This window comes from Perissodus microlepis, chromosome 20 (genome assembly GCF_051167445.1).
Source record: "Perissodus microlepis isolate ML-2025 ecotype Zambia chromosome 20, ASM5116744v1, whole genome shotgun sequence".
NCBI lineage: Eukaryota > Metazoa > Chordata > Actinopteri > Cichliformes > Cichlidae > Perissodus > Perissodus microlepis.
The window spans coordinates 21,747,445-21,767,322 of record NC_140480.1 but is presented as its reverse complement, the minus strand read 5'-3'; the positions used below and the strand labels follow the sequence as shown (position 1 = coordinate 21,767,322).

At 40.0% G+C, this 19,878-nt stretch overlaps 2 protein-coding genes across 3 annotated transcripts in view; one reads left to right on the top strand and one right to left on the bottom strand.

Annotated features, from left to right (window-relative positions):
- Positions 1 to 15,004, top strand: part of slc2a4rg (SLC2A4 regulator) — a 39,313-nt gene extending 24,309 nt beyond the window's left edge. Inside the window, exons 5-9 of one of the 2 annotated variants that reach the window (XM_084916781.1) lie at positions 1,747 to 1,847; positions 3,284 to 3,557; positions 4,604 to 4,744; positions 6,569 to 6,696; positions 8,018 to 15,004. In XM_084916781.1, coding sequence (XP_084772907.1) covers positions 1,747 to 1,847; positions 3,284 to 3,557; positions 4,604 to 4,744; positions 6,569 to 6,696; positions 8,018 to 8,129 — 756 coding nt within the window. In that variant the 3' untranslated portion in view covers positions 8,130 to 15,004. The remainder of the gene's footprint in view (positions 1 to 1,746; positions 1,848 to 3,283; positions 3,558 to 4,603; positions 4,745 to 6,568; positions 6,697 to 8,017) is intronic. The other variant, XM_084916782.1, reaches the window with a different exon arrangement.
- Positions 15,005 to 15,236: 232 nt separating this feature from the next.
- Positions 15,237 to 19,878, bottom strand: part of zbtb46 (zinc finger and BTB domain containing 46) — a 60,506-nt gene continuing 55,864 nt past the window's right edge. Inside the window, exon 9 of the mRNA XM_084916777.1 lies at positions 15,237 to 19,704. Coding sequence (XP_084772903.1) covers positions 19,264 to 19,704 — 441 coding nt within the window. The 3' untranslated portion in view covers positions 15,237 to 19,263. The remainder of the gene's footprint in view (positions 19,705 to 19,878) is intronic.

Here is a 19,878-nt window from a genome sequence, read left to right as displayed (position 1 = left end):
TCTGTGCCTTTCTGATTTTTAAGTACTAGGTAGGAGATAGAAAATCCACAACACAAACAGTCAAACATAAGCACTAGGCAGGTTAAATAACCTCTTACATATGGCCTGCCACTCTCTGGTTGTGTGGACGATTGATTATATTCTTGCTTTTACTTCACCTCCTCCGTTTTGTACTACAGAAGCAGTCCAGAACAGCAAAATGTTTTTGCTGTCAAGTAGCTTCCAATCGCCTTTTCAGTCCTTTCAGGGAAAGAGGTGGTAGGGTTTTATAAGAATGAAAGAAAATCGGCAGACTGTGTAGGAATGAACAGCAGGAAGTAAGCATGCAAGGGATGCATAAAAATGAGGGCAGTTGGAGGGTATAAAGACGGAAAGGAGAACTGATGCACAGGGTAGCAGCAGAAGGAGAAATCAATCTCAATATTTCCTCCGGCCATACGGTGACAAAGGAGAGCTCATATACTGTATATGTGGGAGTTTGCAATTGAGCCTCCCTGGAGTGAGGCAGCAGTGAATATATGAAAACCATAAAGACTCCAAGGACATGCCATTCTATAGATAAGCAGACAGGAAATTAAGTAGGATGATGCTGGGGCAAGTATAGAAAAACAAGTTGTGTGGAAGTGGGCTTAAAGGTTGGCCAAATATGCTGGTTAGCTTTGTGTTGTGACATAGCTGTCACAAACTCTTAACAGCAACTACCCCCACTGGATTTTAGGCTGTCTGAGTTTTGTGCGGGCATTGAATTAAGAGGATTATTTAACATGGCATTCACTAGTCTTAATGTTACTGTGGTAAGAGGCAAGAAAAACGCTTTGAGAATTAAGTGATTTGTGATTGTTTGTAGGATTACAGATTAGCTTTGCTGTGTACTTTTTGTTGCAAACAGCTTCATGGGGTACGTGCATAAAGCTAGCATCAGTCAAAGAGTTTAGGAGTTTGGCCTCTTGTGTTTTTGAAGGGTTTAGGGGTAAGTGTATGCTGTAGGAGTCAGTGAGAAGTAGTTCAGAGGAACTTTTAACAAAAGTTAATGTAACTATTGTTAAAAACCTGTTTTAAACTCGCTTCTCTTGCCCTGCTTCCTCTGTCTCTCGTGCTCCCTCCCTCAGTTCTCTTCTTCTTGCCCTTTTTTCTCCAGAGGCTATTGGAAGGTAATAAAAGCACACACCCACTGTCTTTCACCCACTGTCTTTCATTAGCAGCAATGCAGGTCCCTGCCTGCTAAAGGGACAGCTGCCAGGGCCTGATATGTGGAAAAAGAAAATAAGTCAAAATAAAAAGTGGCAATCTATCTCTCATCAACTAACAGCTTCCCATTTAAATGAACTAAGGTCTTATGTTTTGTTCTTTTGTTGTTCTTTCTTTTGGTAAAATCACAAAAAAACAAGAGGATCAGCTATGAGAAAAATTTCCAAATTACACGTCTAGTTTTGTGAGAGGTCTTGAATGTTTTGTTAAACAGTGTGACCAGCCTTTTATGTAATCACCGAATTATTTCCTGTGCTATATATCCCCATTCCATCCCAAAGAGTTCCCACTGTACTCTTACTCTTTCTCAACAGAGCAGTTCTTATTGAGGAGGCCACACAGGCCATCCCATGCATAACTGTGTTATGCAGAAAATGTGTTCATTTATTTATTGTTTTAATTGCAGCTTGATTCTCACTCAGAAACCAGAGCACAACTGCTAAGATTTTGCAACAGCCAGCTAACTTTAGTTTTGTTTTTGGTAAACGTCTCTTGCAGAACTCAATGAAGGTCATGTTCAAGTGCTTGTGGAAGAACTGTGAAAAGGTCCTCAGCACCTCCTCAGGGATCCAGCGACACATCCGCACCATCCACCTGGGGTTAGTTGGTAGTCATTACAAAGTAAACCCACACAGTGTTGAGTTACTGCCTTCGGGGCTCAGCAGACCGTATTTGTGTAAAATATGACCAGATTACAGCTGCATATTCATGTTGTGCTGTCAGATGTTTAAAAAAATGATTAAATGATTAGAAAATTGTAGGCTCTCAAACATAGTTTTTTTATATTGTGTGTATCATGCACTTAGCACCATGCTTTTCTTAGCTAAATACCTAAACATACACATGCCACCGTCATGTGTTTTATAATCTCAAGAGATCACACGGATATTCTTTTTTGTGAAGCTGTCATTGTTTAAAGCTGTGTTTTCTGTTTGTGTTAGTAATCTCTTTTCTGCAGCTCCAGATAATACTCCCATACCTTGTGATTTGAAAATAGTGTGGTAAGACAAGAAAAGTGACACACATTGCCACAGTTTGGATGGTGTCCAACTGGGCTATTGAATTACTGTGCCTCTGCACAGGTGCTCACAGGCACATTTGCTATCAAAAACCATTCAGCCATGGAACGTATGCAAAGGTTTACAAGTAAAACATTTTCATTTTCTGGCAAGAATTTCTAACTGCTCAAAAATAAGATTTTTTTTAGGGGATTTAGACCTGCTGTGCAGATATAAATCCTGAAAATACAGGTGTTTAAGCCAAGAAGCAAGTACAGCAAAGATAAATGATCTGTCTCAAAAGATAGAAAGACTAAATTGATTACACCAAAAAAGGCAGTGCTTGAAGGAAGATTCTACATTCTTAAGCAAAGGGCACATAAAAGGTTAGGTGAATATTATAAAAGGAAAAATGTTGTATAAATTGTATTCACATCACAAGTTTATGGCGGTGAATAATTATGACTGCAACTGTGCATTGCCCAGTTAAGACCAATTTTTCTCAGCTTAACCCATAATTTATTACAGTGCATGGAGATGTTGTTTCTTTTGCAAGACATCACATTATATTATATATGGTCAACTGGCATTGATGAGTCATGCTGTGGCTGTTTTTGCTGTGCAGCAGGTACGCCTTGGGTAATCAGAAATCACTAACAGAAGGCTTGAAAGCGATTCCATACCTTTATGCAATTCTAAGTTAAGAGAAAGAGACACTGTTACTCGAAGGATTATTTTCTCTTGTGGGCGTTGTACTTAGTTTTTGTTTTTGTTAGTTTAATTCCCAGCTTGTATGTTTAAGGACCTTTGCAGCACACTGGGTTATACTGCCCCCTTCTGTTGGAGAGAGTACACTTTTTTTTGTTATAATCAACAACTTGTCTATCCGTATTTATAGGTGTCTATCTTGATTCCGTCATAATGTATTGAGAGCCTGTTTGTGGTTTCTTATCATTATCACTTGTATGTTTACAGTTTATCTTAAAAACAATTTAAATGTTTATTTTAAATCGGGAATATATAACCTTCCCCTGTAGGCGAAGCAGTGACTCTGACTACAGTGATGGAGAAGAGGACTTCTACTACTCAGAGATTGAGGTCAACATGGACAGCCTCACGGAGGGCTTGTCCAACCTCACACCCACTTCCCCAACCACAGCCGGTCCGCCGCCCATCTTCCCTCCACCGCTCACCGATGTCCCTCACTCCAAGCACATCAACATGAATGGTTCGCAGTGCCACGCCCCTTCACTGCTCAGTCAGTCAGCTCCCTCCACACTCTGCCACATCCGCACTGACCATGCCTACCAGGTAATTCACATTCAGCGCGAGACAAGACACACAGAATAGCTGAAGCTGCATTTAAAAAAATAATAAATAAATAAATAAATAAACCAAGACAAAACATTAAAGATGTTACTAATCCAGGATTCAGTATTCTAATATGTGGAATGTGCAGAGGCAGTTTTTCAAATCAGTGAAAACAAACAGACAAATAAATAAATAAATGAATAAATAAAGAGGCCAGGGTGAGTTACTTAGCTCCTACGCCAGTGTGGGAGTATGTAACAAGGAGAGAAGCAAAACTTTCTGGCAAATATTGACAGAAGTTCACATGACGAATGAAGTCCGAATCCAGTTTTTGCTCATTTTGATATCAGAAAAGTTTTAGTTATTAGATTTTCAGATCATGGTTAAAGTCCTGTGTAGTCCTGTTTTAGGTGTCTATGCCTTCTTAAACCTCTTCTCATTGGCCTTCCTTGCCTGTCTATGCGCCGTTTCTATTGACCCGTCCTTGAAGGTAAAATTACATGGTGTCAGCTGGAAGTTTGGTTAAAGTTTAAATACTTTAGGAATTCACAGAATTCAGTCCTTTTCATTGGCTTCAGGCAGGATCACACTTTTAGTTGCCATGACAACTGAATACACATATTAAAGAAACTGCGATGTTTCTTTTATGCAAAGAAACTGAATAGGACTACTTCATTTTCTCTGTATTGTACTGTATGCGTACTCTTTTATTTATCCTAACTTCATATTCTTCCTGCTATTCCTTATACTGCCGTTTGTGCAATATTTTGCAAGTGCCTGCCAGTTTTGGTTAACTAAAGTTTTCACTCGAATCTTTTTATTTGTGTGAATTAAAAAATATTAGCAGTTTTGTTGTACTTTCGTGATCAGTATTTAGTTTAAGGCACCTTTCAGATTAAAAGCTGAAGATATGCCTTCCTTTCTAATTTATACAACCTATTCCCTCTGTGATCTCTTATTTTCTGTTTCTCTTTGCTCATTTCCCGTCCCTTCTCGTTTCTGTTGTGTCTTCTCCTGGCTATGTGGGGTGGCTGTCCATGTTCCAGGCCACCGCTCCAGTGAGTATCCCAGTGGGTCCTGAGCTGGCTGGGATAGGCAGTGGTAATGGGATCGGGCCTGGAACTGGGACTGGCAATGGCATCAGTGTGTCGTGGCAGTCCCCTCCTGTCATTTTTAAAGGCATCCCGGTGAGTGAGGCTTTATCTCACAACCCTTTTAACTTCATCTTAACTTCTCCACTGCTCTTTTCATGGAAGCTTTTTTCACTTTTTTGTTTTTCCTGTCCTTGCTTCTTTACGCTATGTTCTTTTTATACAGAGAAGTGTCAGTCTTTGTTTCTGTACCTAAAGCAGTTGACGACTCTGTTGGTTTCAAATGATCATTATCTAATACAATTTGTTTGCTCAGTGCAATGGCTATAACATGATACCAACAGAGTTTACCACCACTTTGAATGAAGGCTCGATTGCACAACCAGCAAAAGAAAAGCAGAGTTCTTTTGTCTTCCACTGTAGATAGTGGTAGCTTTCCCACTGGTAGGAAAAATTGGAGCTGGAAGAAGGAGCAGAGTAATTATGGAAAGGCAGTTTCCCCTGTTTTGTCACGGTTGTGTTGCAGAGAACTTTTAAGTCATGCTCGTGCCAGTGTCTGAACCAAACAAATGCAAAATTTAAATGTCATTTGTATATTTGTGATAAACCTGTGTGTGTGTGTTTTATAGGTGTTGCACAGTACACCGCTCCACAAAGTGATCTTGTTGCTCTTAGTAATCAAAAACAGTGAGAAACATAGACATAAAAAAATGACTTTTTAGATTGGTATTTTGTTGTTGTATTTTTAATTTCTTTGGGTATGTCAAATGAACATTAATTCTGCATTAAAATGCAAAGAAAAGACTGCTATTTTTACTTTTCACTTCAGAAATATATGTAATTTGCCAAAGGGTGCTCAGACCACTGAACAGTATGTTCACCTGCCACTTTATTAGGTACGCCTTGCTAGCACTGCGTTGCTCTCTTTTGTCTGTAGAAGTGCCTAATTTTTTATGGCATAGATTCAATGAGGTGATGGAAACATCCCTCTGACATTTTAGTGCATATTGACATGATGGCATCCTACGGGTGCTGCAGATTTGTTGGCTGCACATCCATGATGTGAATCTCCACCATATCCCACTACCTCTATTGGATTGAGATCTGATGGCTGTGGAGGCCCTTTGAATACAAAGAACTCACTGTCCTGTTTAAGAAACCAGTTTGAGATGATTTGACCTTTGTGACATGCTGCATTATCTTACTGGAAGCAGTCATGATAGAATTGGTTCACCATAATCCTGAAGAGATGGACGTGATCAGAAACAATACTCAGCAATACTCATGTCATGCTGTTTTAGTTATGATTAGTATGATTAGTTTGATACTATGGAACCCAAGTATAGCAACACACCATTACACCATTAGTAGCAGCCTGAACTGTTGATTTAATATTAATATTAATAATTTAGATTTGTATAGCACCTTTCAAGAAACCCAAGGACACTTTACAAAAGAGTATAAATAATCAAAAAGTCTAGAGGTTGAAGGCTTTGTTGAAGTGATGAATTTTAAAAAGTTTCTCAGGAGTCCAGTGATAGAAGGCGGCATGCTTTCATGCTGTTTAAGCCGAAATCACACTCTACGATCTGCAAGCAGCAGAAATTGGCAATCATCAGACCAGCTGACATTGTTCAAATCTTGTGTTATCCAATTGTTCTTTTTTGTCCTATTATTAACTAACAGGAGTGACACGGTGTGGTCTTGTGCTACACTAAGGTACTGTAGTTCATTAAGACAGGGGCAGAAAAATCCAGGTTGTGTCTTTCTGTTTTTCAGCTGTCATCATTGTGTGGTTGTAACTGCATAAACATCATGTGTCTGTTCAATCAGTATTTGATATCTGATCATTTCTCTTGATGAAGCTGGTCTGCTCTCTGTCAGTATGATATTGAGTATTGACTTATGACTCTTTTACAGGGGGCAACAACTCATCTTCGTACAGTTAGCATTGGAGAAAAGCGGCAGCCAGCACCTAGCTCACACGCCACTGTTAACAAGAACCACCCACTGATTATGCCATCGCCTAAATCAACACAAGGAGCCAGGTATGCATCCACAATTTACTTTGAGTGCTGATTAAGTCTGCTTGAGTCAAAGTACTAAAAGTACTTTTGCTTCATAGGAAGAATGTTGGGAATTTTAAACTGTTGGTCAGCTGGTGCTTTTCTGTGTGAAGTGTGCGTGTGTGTTCTAAAGGTGTTATAAATTGGTTATAGGTGTGGATGGGAGTGTGAATGACTGGCTCTTTCTCTCTGTGTTTGCAGATTCAGCATTTGGTATCAAATGTGAAATCTTTTCTTTCTTTTGCATTTTTTTTTCTTACTTTTGCTTACAAATATATACAGTAAAAAGCATCTACGTAGCATCTGGGTTATAAAAATGAAACCTGCATTCTATCTAAAGGCCACCAGATGGCGAAAGCTGTGGTTGCTAAAAGACTTATGGTTCTATAGAAATCTATGGGGAAATGACTCTCTGTTTTGACCTTTGTAAATACTTTCCTGGTAAGTTTATGGGCTCACTCACCTGTTTTAGGTCATACTGAATTTAAAAAATAAGATTTTGAAAATCTTGGCCATACTGTAAAAAATGGAGCATTATCAGTGGTATGAAACCGCGTAGTCGTTGGCTAACAACTTGTAAAACACAAGTCAATAGCCGACAAAGCACATGGTTTCACAGTCAGACGTGCCCCTCCTTGTCAGATGGCAAGAAACGCTCATTTCGAGGGTGTAAAACTGGACTTCAGAAACCAGTTGGTGACGTCATGGTACCTACGTCCACCTTTTTTAATTGTCTATGCTTTCAACGCACTTCCCATTAGTTCCCTTAGAGGAGTCTGCAGGAAGTCCATGCAAATTCCTCAGGCTGGGAACTAAAATGAAAAATTGTGGCTATTGTAGCTACAAAGCTATTATCATTTCAGTGGGTCACAGTAGGTTAAATGAATAAAACTGCTGCTTGCACTAATATACTTTCTGAAACGTGAATGTGTGAATGTGATTACATTCGTACCAGTGTGATGTTATTGGGCTGAGTATTTAATTCTGCCGATAAGTAGTTTGACTGTTTTAAATTCTTATAATGGCGTTTGGATCATATGTGTAATTATAATTGTGCACCGCCAAAAGCCTGCGTTACTCTTCAAGGTGCTGAACCATGTCAGATATTACATGTGTATAGGTATAATAATATCGGCCTCTTCAAAAATGGTGTTCTTGTACTGAATCACTGAATTATTTAAAAGAGAGATACTGTACCTACTCACCTTTAAGCACATTGTACGTATATGTATGCCGTTTGCCCATGTGTGTGTCTGGATGTCTATGTGCATGTCCTTATGCTGTCACATCTGCTGTTACCAAGGAAACCCCGTGGGGAGGCGAAGAAGTGCCGAAAGGTGTACGGCATGGAGAAGAGAGACATGTGGTGCACAGCCTGTCGTTGGAAAAAGGCCTGTCAGAGATTCACCGACTAATAAAGTCCCCTTCCTCGGTCTGCGATATGAGCTCTTCCCCTCTAGGAGCGACAGCGAGGTGGACACTTCCACTGAGGAAATAAGGGGAGTCTCTTCACAATGGAGTTCTCAGCACTGCTTCCTCCAGCCCAGCAGTGGGTTTCGCCTTCACTCTTTTCCGTTTCCAAACACAAAGACAAAACAAAACTGATGCTTCAAAACAAACATTTAAAAAAAACTTCTCGAGAGAGAGAGAAAAAAAAATCTTTATGCAGGTTTGGATACTTTGTTCTAAGACTGAAACATTTTCACTCTGTTGAGTTAAGGAAAAAAAGAAACATTTAAATTCGATTATAAGCCTTTTGATTTGAGTTTTTGTTTTCAAATTGCTTCAACTCAAGGCATTGTTTAAAGACTACAAATAAGCTTTTGGGTATGCTCTGTTGTTTATCAGAAGAGCATCATGCAAGCTACTGTTTTTGAGTCGGATCATGGGTTAACACCTGATGTGCTTTGTAAGACCTCTGTAGCATATCTGTTTCTCAGTGTCACTGTTTAAGGGACTCCAAACCTACCAGGTGCAAAAAGCCTGTTCACTTACAGCCAGCAGATTTGGCGTAAGCTCTACCATCTCTGTCTTCAGCAGTCTGGCTGACTGCATGTCGAAATGCGTTTTGTCCAGTATCAAACAACTAGTTTGTTACACAGATTCAGAGTAGCCAAACAGCTATATTTGTTTTGCAAAGCTGCACAAAAATCCTTCACACTAAGTGGTACAAAAATATTTCCTGTGATGCACCAAAATGTTTTCAAGATATGTATTTCCCTCTGTTCTTCTCTCTACTTTTAGAAATATGCACCTTCTTTTAAAGTGTCACGGTAACAAAAAAAAGTGGACATCTGTTTCTTATACTGTGTAGTTTATTTTCAGCAATGAGTTGCTGACGCAACAAGTAGATTCACTGTGCAATTGGCAGAGTTGCAGGATTGATTATCATCTGTCTTGCTTTGTGGTTGAGTTGAGGCTGAAAGGCTGATAGTTTTTTCTTCTAACAGCTGATGCTCTTAAAGAGATTGTTTACCATGACGATACGTGAATGAGAACTGCCCTTTGAAACTTTAACTTACAGTCTGACTTATTATCTGACTTGATTGCCACCTGATGATGACAATCAGGCGCTCCAATTCATTTTCTTACAGTTTTAAGAGGACAGGTTACTCACTCTGCCATATTTGGAATAGTTAGCATTAACCAGCATTGCACACCAGAGTTAATTTCATAGGTCTGAAATTATCTTTTGCTCTGGTGTAACATTTGGAAATAAATAAGCAGGATTAAGTCAAGTCAGTGCGGGGCAGGGTTTTTGTAGATTGACTGATTTATGTAAACAATTAATGTAGCAATATTTTACCAAAATGAAGTCTTACTTTTCAGATTAGGCCTATAAGAGTAAAGGAGAGGCCAAGGTTTCCATGCTTTAGATAAAATATAAGTGGTAGATTTTTAGAAGGTTAAATTCTTTATTGTTCTTTTTTTCCGCTCAACATAGCCCCTTTAAGGACGTTTTACATCACTACTGGAAATTTAAAGTAAATGGTTATGTCTTAAAATCCCATTTATCTGAAATAAGCAACAGAGAGCAAAATAAAAACAAGATATTTTTTAGGTTGTCCCTGTTTAAAGGTTAACTAGCTTTAAATTGTGAGCTTCAAGGGCAAAAAGCACTTATAATTGACAAATAAATGACATGAGTAGTCTATGTAGTGATCTGTTTTTGATATTATTTAAAAAAAAAAATCAGGAACAATTGCTAAGAGTGCATTATTATTTACGCATATTCCCCTTCCCCGTTCATAGTGTACATCTCTCATCAGGTTTCTCAGAGCTGGCTGAGGTATTTTTTAGATTTAGATGACTGAGATGAAAGATAATCTTCTAAAGATACTTCCCATTAACCATTGAGCCAAATAAAAGTGCCGTCATTCTTAGTGACAAAATAAAGGTTTCTGGCAAAACTTCACCTACTTTCACAGAAAAGAAGGTGAAGTCTGAAAGTGAGTAAGGCGTCATGAGCTCTTGTAGTTGACCCATGTGTCAGGATGTGACTGTTGAAAGTGTTGCTGGATCTTCTGTGTAGTTTATAATATCTCCTATTCTTTGGACTGCTAATTCTGATACAACCCAACTCCATTAAGAAGAAAAAACTTTTAACGGGTAACTTTTTTTTCTCTCAGAGACATAAAACAGATGTATATTTTTCTTTTTCTTTTTTTTTGAGATTCAACTCTGTGTTTATTGTTAGCAGATTTTATATGCAGCTCTGCAGCATGCCCTCGACTCTCTAAGCGACACTGCCTTTACCTGATCTCAGTAGAAATGTATGACAAACAGAGTGCCTGTCCTCCGTATGAGAATGCAATCTTTGAACAGTCTCCTTGACTGAGGTACAGGATGACTTCAGACATCTGTCGCCATAGAAACACCTGTGCTGTCCTTTGTTATCGCAGAGTCGCATGTGCTGTCTGTTGTTGGCTGATGCCACATTAGAGTGAGAGAAACAATTACTTTATCTCCTGAGTTCACTCACTTACAAAGAAATGAACTGATTTTAATGGAGACAGACAGAATATCAACAAAAAAAACCCAACAAAAAAACCCACATTACATAAAAGTTTGCATGTAAAACATGACTTAGTACTCGATGGACAAACCCTTGCTGACAAGCACAGCGGTATGACGTTACTTGTAGTTGGTCACCAGGTTTGCACACATCTCAGGAGAGATTTTGGCTCACTCCTCTTTACAGAAACTCTAAATCCACTCAGTTTTCTTGGCCTCTGTTTGGCACTTTAAAGCTCAATTTCAGCTTCAGTTCCCTCCACAGATTTTCTCTAGGACTGAGGTCTGGAGACTAGCTAGGCCACTCCATTCATTTGTTGCCTTGCCGGTATATTTTGGGTCATTGTCATGCTGCAAGACTCATCCACGAGCCATCTTCAGTGTTCTGGCTGACTGATGGAGGCTCTCTTCCAAGATTTTACAGTACACATCCTTGTCCATTGGCCCCTTTAATGCGGTGAAGTTGCCCTGTGCTCTTAGCAGAAAGACAGCCCCAAAGCATAATGTTTCCACCTCTGACTGTGGGGATGGGTTTTCTTTGAGTGATACTCAGCATTTCTGTTCTTCCAAACATGACAGGTTGCGTTGATGCTTCGCTGCAGCACTTTCTCCAAAGCCTGCTGTGAATCACTTAGATGTTCACTGGCAAACTTAAGATGGGTCTACGTGAGCAGGGGGACCTTGTAGGTGCTGCAACATTTCAGTCTATTACAGCGTACTAGTGTGTTACCAATGGTATTTTTGGTGACTGTGATCCCAACTGTCTTCAGATCATTAACAAACTCTTCACGTGTAGTTTTGGGCTAATCCACCACCTTTTTCATGATCATCCTCACGCTGTGAGGCAGGATCCTGCAAGGAGCTCCAGACTGAGGGCGATTGAGTCATTTTATATTTCTTCCATTTCCCAAGAATCACACCAGCAGTTGTCACTCTTTCACCAACCTTCCTACTGATGGTCTTGTAGCTCATTCCAGCCTAGCGCAGGTCTAGTGCAGCCAATCAGTGGAGATAAAGGACTATCTCTAACTGATTGGCTGTAATCTGTATGCCACATGGGCACATAGCTAATCTGTTGGAGCCTGAACTCTTGGCTGGGTTGTAGGAGATGCTTATTTCACTCACTGATTGCAAATAAATTTATGATGTTTATGTAATGTTGGTGTTTTTGGGGGGGATTTTTTGTTTTGGTTTTTTTTTGGTTGGTTTGTATTCTCCCTTAAAAATTAGCCACTGTTTATTTCTTTGTAAGTGAGCAAACTTGTAAATACAGCAAGGGATGAAATAATAATTTCCCCCACTGTGTATGGTAGCACTTCCCCCTTCAAGCATTAAACACACACGAGCACTTATTGTTGTTATTGAACATTAATTTCCCCACTTTTTAAAAGAAAAGCATTATTCCAGTGGCATCTCACATAAGCTAGGTCAGCAGGCCTCTAACGTCAGAAAATTAACCATTTCACCAAGTGCCAATGAAGAGAACACAAAAAGGAAAAGATATACTGAACTAATCAAGTTGCACTAGGTTGCACTGTGCAAAGACGTGTTTTTATAACTGAAAATTTTATATACGAAACTTTTTAAGTGAAAGGGGTATTTTGTTTTGGGCGGGGTCGTGGGTGGGAGGCGTATCGTCACTGCCTGATGGAATAAATGGGGTGTCAGGGGCAGGGGTCGCGAACCTCTGCGGTTCCCCATTATTAGCACGTGATCCTGAGAGTCAGTGTCTTGCACTCTGTGTCAGAGTTGTTATACTAAACACGGCAGTGCTGGAGCTTTAGGAGCGTGGTACTGGAAGTACAGTGAGGTACTCGGTAGTCACTTTGCCTTTCCTTGGAAGAGTGCCAAGGGATGAACGCAGCACCAGCCTTGTCTCAGTGATGGGAAAACACCAGTTTTAGCCAGTAGCTACACATTATCAGCTTGATAACAAATGCTTTACAGTGTTTTATTGCCTGGAGTTTCTTTTCACAATACAATTTTTATCCACAAAGCTCAGCCTTGTGCTTCCTTTACTTAAAAGCAAGTTCCTGCTTCTTTACATTTTGCTGAAAAAAGTAACATGTACATGTGTTATTAGTGCTGGATACCACTTTTTTATTTTGTATCCTTGGTTGAGCTTTGGGTTAGTGTCAAATGCACCCCATTTTAGCTCTTTCTCTCTCTCTCTCTCTCCTCCCCATCCGCAGTGCAAGCACTTTCAGATTCCACCAACGGCGGTTACAGGCCAGCGCTTTAGCTGGCAGAGAATGGGACTTTTAGCACATGTTAAGCTAGTATGACCCTCTGCCTGCCACAGAGGCAGGTTTTTTGTTTTTTCTTAAGTTGCACTAAACTGGCGTGTGAGGGTAAGTCCCTAGACTTGTTTTATTAGAAGTTTTGTTCTTTGAGTGAATCTTGGGTAAAAACATGGGTACAAAATTGCTCTTGTGTTAGACAAGAGAACATTTGTGGTGACAAGATCAGCCATTACCCCTTTTCAGCTACATAATGAGAGATGGAGATTGAAGTTGACTGTTTGTGGGTGTGCACATTTGCAGTAGATGGAAAGCAGTGACGATATAGATGGTTTTGTGCATTTTCAGGGCTTTCTTGTACATATGCAACATAAAGAGAACCGTGAGGTTGTTGTTGTTTTTTTCATATATCGCTTTTCTTTTGTTTGTTGTAACTGTCATATGAAAAGGAATTTTTTTTTTACAGTACCGAATGTTTTTCTTTCATTTTTAAAGTTGTTTGAGAAGTTATAGTGAACAGATTCAATGTATATTGTAGCTTAGAGGCAAAGGGGAGAAAAACAAAACATGTTGAATGTAAAACCTATAAAAAAAAGTATAAAGTCTTTTTTTTGTTGTTGTTGTTGTAATAGTTGCTGGCTAGTTTTTACTGCCTGTAGTGAACCTTTAACATGTCCTGATTTTTGGTATCCAAATCTTTAACACCCACAGACAGCTGTTGCCGCAGTGCTAAATCATATAAAATGGCACGACCTTGCAGTATTGCTTTACTATCCTATTTTGTGCAATGAAATGCTTTACAATGGAACAAGAACTAACTTGCTTTTTGGTGACGTTCACACCGTTGCTGTTCTTTTACCCTGGCATTTTTTTTGTTTTTCTGAATATGTGTGGTTATCATTGTCAGAGGTGTTGTTTGTGGATTTGATGTTAAATTTTTTGTTAGGCAGGATAACCTTCGTCATGGGGCACCATGGAAATTTTTGATCCTGCCTTGCACATTCCAATAGACGGCATGCTTTTAGTGTCTTCCAACTGCTCACTTAAAAACAAACAAAAAACAAAAAAACATATCCTTTCCACTTCCTTTTTACTACAGCGATTTCCCCGATCACGTTTTCCACTTCCTGTTCTTGTCCTGTCCAGCTTTATTGTGGTCACACCCAAGCCTTTACCCAGTATATTAAGCTAAACTAAACCCTTGAAATGTGCATCAGAAAGCCTTTGTTTTGCTGTTGTTTTGTTCTTTTTTGTTTTTTTCAATTACGTCAAAATTGATGTGGTGCTTTTGTGAATGTCGTCTGTAAACCAGCAGCAGCAAAGCCAATAGATCTCCTTCCAAATCAAATGTAATGCATTGCAATGGCAGCTCTACACAGTTCTCTGCTTCTTCTACTACTTTGCTGTGTTGTTTGTCTGGGAGTTTACCCCGTCTGTCACTTCTCTCATCCGATGACCTATTTTTTCCCCGTACCATCTCGTGTTTTTACTGAGCCTTACGCTGGCTGGCATAAAAACCAACCTTTGCTTTTTATTTCTCGATTGATTGATTGATTGTCTGGTTGAGTTTGAGGTTATTTTGCATGTCTAGTATCGCTCATTTCCCCCCCCCTTTTTTTCTTTTTCGTTAGGAGATACAACACTGAAGGGTTTTATGTGTTAGATTTCCCCTCCAAGTATCCAGTAACCCAAGGCTGATGTAGTCTGTTTTTCACCAGATGTAAAAATGCTCATTGCAGCCCGTAACACACACAAACACACAGTGCTAAGAGCATTTTGTGGGAAACTTGACGTCACTCTTGGGTCTTCACTGGAGGGCAAGATTTCTCCTGTGTGTGGGCTTGGCCTCTGGTCCTCATCAGCAGTCCCACGCACATGGAGGAAGCACTTTCTGAGGAGTGGTGCACTCAAGGAGTATTTGTGTGAATGTCAAGCTTATGACGAGAGCTTGGAAAGATGGATGAAACATGTATGATGTCGATAATGTGATCTCTGTGATGTAATGTGACAGAAAGGAAAATAAAACCTAAATGGAAGGAGCCTTGTCATCGGGTTCTTTTGTTTATATGAAGATGACTATGACTATCGAAGTGTAAGCTTATGATGAGCAGTCTTTCAAAGGCAACAGAGTGGATTCATTCCTTCTGCTTTTGCTACCTCGGCTGTCTTTTGACTTGTGTATTCCTCCCCCTTGTGGACAACAGGTGGTGTGACAGCACCATTGCTATTAGCTGTGTTCATGAAAACAAAAGGCACAGCACACACTGGTCACTTCTTTACAGCAGCAATTTCAAAATTTATTGAGACTGATTGGTTTTTGCAAATAATAGTCAAGCTAATTCTTCCACTAAACATGAATTAGAAAGAGGCTTGGACGGCTGGCGGGCCTGTCCCAACATCAAAACAGGAGGCTCATGGTTGACTGTAAAAATGTTTTGTGATCAGTACTATCAACCAAAAAAATATCAGCACAAGAGCACTTAAAATCTGCCCAAAACAAAACAGGTGTAAAAACAGGACAGGTTTTTTTTTGATTATTTAGCACATTTTGTTACAAACACAGGATTATGATAATATAAAGTCAGCATCATATTGAACAATATTCCCAATGAAAATAAACAAACCTCAAGCTTCAAGTGCGACCTTTTACAAATCAGAGACCCTCTGAAACTTGAGGGAGAAAATAAATAATATATAATAGTAATATAAATTTATATATATGAAGGTATACACACATCACTCTTAGTAGAAGAACAAAATCTAAAGTAAAAAGCGCCAATTTTGAAATATAGTATAATATAGATATACCCATATCTATGGCTTCATGATTTGCACGTGTGAATCAAGCTATACAGGCTAAATGAGGATTGCAATTTGTACATGTCTAAGAATACCCATATTCATCTGCAATAGAGCAAAAAAGTTCCAGTTTTGCATCGTGTGGAATGAGACAGTTGTGTGCAGATGCCGAAGATGCCGCTTTGGTATGACAAAATGAACATAGGCATGCAGTTAAGACCACAGAATCAGGGCACAAAAGGTCATCAACACACGGTGGGAAGGAGAATCTGGTCGCCCATCATGATTTGTCTCTTTGAAGTTTTCAAAATCCTCGAACGTTTCGGCCCTCTAATCTGATCGGTCGCATCTCGATAATCTCTATCCATTGAGTTACAAATATTCAGTCGTCTCTTGGAAACAAACACTCTTGCAAGCACACAGGTGAAATGTCATTGAGGCACATATTGAGGGGTTGATGGCAGACGTTTTCCTGAAGTACAACCCAGAATGAGGAAGAAGACGTACAGTACAGATCGTGAGAAGAGCGCAGGGGCCGGGGGAGTCACACATACATCCAGATGCCTCTCAGGGGCCAAAACAGCACCACAGGACAGAGATTTGCCACCGATTATGGGCTCCTTCCACACCCACCATTGACATTCATAAACATATTCTACCCCATTGTCTTTCTTCTTTTTTTTTCCACCCCAGAAAAGTACAACTGTTTGATAAATGGGTCAAACAAAAGCACAATAAATAATGCAAATAAAATAAAGATATCTGTCAGACATAAAGAAAGCATCACAAATCTCACTGTACTGAGAGTCTCTCAGCAGGGGCTGATGGGAAGTGCAGTCCATGGCACCTACAGAAGAGGCCAAATGTGTGCGACCAGCACTGGCAACAAAATGTTTCCCAGAGTTACTACTGCAGCACTCTTTCCCTTTATGTAAATGAACTGGGGTCAAGCCAGGAAAGCACTGACATATAGGAATACAGCATGTGGACTCAACGCTCTACTGTCCGATAGACGTGTTTCGTCTGCACATTGCATTTCTACTTGATTGCGTGTCATCAAAGGCGTGAGACACAGCAATAGCCAGAAAAAAAAAAGAAAAAAGAATCAGCCTGGTTTTAAGATGTGGTCTTCAAAAGCTAGCTGGTCCTTTCACACAGCCCTTCATATTCACAATAATACCATAACGTGCACTTTTTTGTTTTTTGTTTTTCCAAACTGTGACGAATAATGACAGGTTCAAAAAAATAAAAACAACCCAACAACAAAACTGTTTACCACAACAATAAATCCAGAAGCACCTGCACACACAGACCGTGAAACAAAAGCACTTTATGTATACAAATTACTAGATTGTTTTTGGTTCGATATTAATCAATTAGTGTACATTAGTGATGCAAAAGCATGTGCTGAATACATGTTTCAATCAATATCTAACAGAGATGTTTGACAGTGAATGTGTTTTCCCCCCTGGTAAAAAAGAAAGAAAGAAATGAAAATAAAAATAAAAGCAAATACGACAGAGAAAGCATAAACTGGCACAATAAAAGATTGATAAAAGCCCCATGGCTTGCTGTCCACAACAAGGCAAAGTATAAAAGCTTTTTTTTTCTTATACAAGATATAAAATATAAAAAAAAAAAGAACACACCATAAAGCTTAGCATCCAGCACTTAATAATAATTAATAATAGTAACATCAACAACAAGTAATCATAGTTCTGATATTCATAATAATAAGACATGTCATCTGACTCACTTGAATTGTCAACTTTGCCGAAAACAAACAAACCAAAAAACAAAACAAAACATGGAAATAATCTTAAGAACTGAATATAGAATATCTTTTGAACACTGGACACTCATCCTTGCATACAAGCAGCCATCCTGTTCCACTCAACACGTACAGAGAGGGCGAGAGCAAGGGAAGGACTTCTGAAAATTAGGAATCCACAAATAAACAAACAGGTTTCTCAATAAATAGCTGTCAAACAAAACAAAGTCAAATTACACTCTCTGCAAATAGCAAACTCTGAATTTCAAGCACAATTCTGCAATTCTTCTTTTTTTATTAACCTTGCAAAGCCAGAGAAAGCATATCAACAAAAGAATCGTGGAAAGAGTCTGCATATTCTGATTCCAGCAAGTGGAATTACATGACTCACTTAAAACGCACGCACGCGCACATGGCAAACGAACAAACCAAAAAAAAAATACACAAAGGCAGCTCCGCCTTAAGTGTGAGAGACTTAGCTCTCAGGTCCTATTGTCACAACCTCCAGCGTGAGAGAATCTGGACCAGAGAAAGCGAGAGAGAAGGAAAGAGTTATTAGTGTAGAGCATCCACTGTGTGCTTGAATTGATTTTAAAAACAGGAAGCAGAAACTGATGTCCACTCTGTGGGTGAAGACGGCTGAAACGCTAAAAAGCATCTTTCGGTCTCTCTGTCTCTCTCTGTCTCGCACAGCCTACAGTCCTCTTTTAAATTTCCAACCCCCCCCCCCCCCCCCCAAAAAAAACAACCCCAAAACCAAAACAAAACTTTATGTACATTTCTCAAAACTCCAGTATTTCTTGGAATGGATCAATAGAAACCAGGCGGTAAACTTAAGTGAAGAAAAGATTAAGGACCCCACTGAAAGGCATAGGCTATATAAACAGCAATCTGCACAAAGATTCAGTGATTTCTATTTCGTGATAACAGTCAAGAGGACATAAAGTATATCCTTAAAGGTAGGTGCGGTCACCGAGTTGTTTAGGTAAGTAAAGATCAGATCAAAAATGTAAACCACGGGTTCAGGGTATTGATAGGAGTCAGTTGTCATTAAAGTGCAAGTCTGTGGCAGTAGGACTCAACAATGTGCCATTGGGCTGCCCGGTCCTCTGACACACGTAGCTTTGCAATAGATTTAGACCCCCCCTTCACTCATAGGGAGACACTTTTCCCAGAAGCATTATAGTCATAGTTATAAGACCAAGACAGCTCTCCTCCTGGCTATTTCCCTATACTGTCAGTGATCCTTGATTTCCATGATGATTGTGATGGCAAACATACATAGCAGTCTGGCGTTGGCCATGTCCTTGGCAGCGCCGCCATTGATTCCTGTTTTGACAGAGTAGAAAACTACTGGACTCTGGCCTGAACCCTCGAGAAAAATAACACAAAAACACTGCATCAGAATTAAAGGAGGTAAGCAGAAAAAGCCTTGCACTGAGCCATCTCTACCTCTACTATGGCAGTCAAGGTTGAGAAGAGCGTGCGTGCGTGTGTGTGTGCGTGTGTGTGTGGTAAAAGTGTGTGCATGTCGGTATGTGTGCATTTGAGTGTTACTCGTAATGGTATTAGATCATTGTCGCGCATCACCCTACAGCATTTCCACTCAAAGGAAGGCCTGCCCCAAGTGGGACGAATGGGTAAAGAGAGCAGAGGATTCTGCCTGAGAGATCACAAAAGATCTTCAGAGATCGGTCGATGGGTCACTAACAGGAGCTGGACAGACTATGAGATCCAGGCAAAGTCCTTCTCGCTCCCATTCTGCTGTTCCCCCTCCTGTGCCGAGGAGTCACTCTCCTCTTTCTCATTGTCCAGCGTTCCGTGCGTCTCAGCGGTCATCCCTGAGTCCTTCCACTTCCCTCTGTCTTCCTCCCCTTCTCCCAGCATCTCTCCGTCCCCTTCGACCATCATCTCCTCCTCCCCTTCTCCATCTCCATCACACTCTGCTTGGTCATCGTGGAAACGGTCGCCAGGATACAGCTCCTCCTCCGGAGAGATATCGCCACCCACCTCACCATTGTGGTCCAGGAGTGCGGCCATGCCTCTGCCAGAGCAATCAGCGCAGACGCCGTGGCGGCGGGAGCCATGCTTGATTCCAACACTGGCTGCTGACATGAAGACTCGGCTGCAGACTTTACACACGTACTTCTTGTCTTTGCTGTGGACCTGTGGGATGGAAACACAACATTTTTGCAAAATTTTTTAAATTCCAAGTGGAAGAGCAAAAGCCTGCAACTTCACAGCTGAAACTGAATGTGAATCCATTCAAATTACAACTGCAGCAATATGCTAGTGACTGAATAAATAAAGAGGAAGAGGAATACAATTTATTTGCTGGCA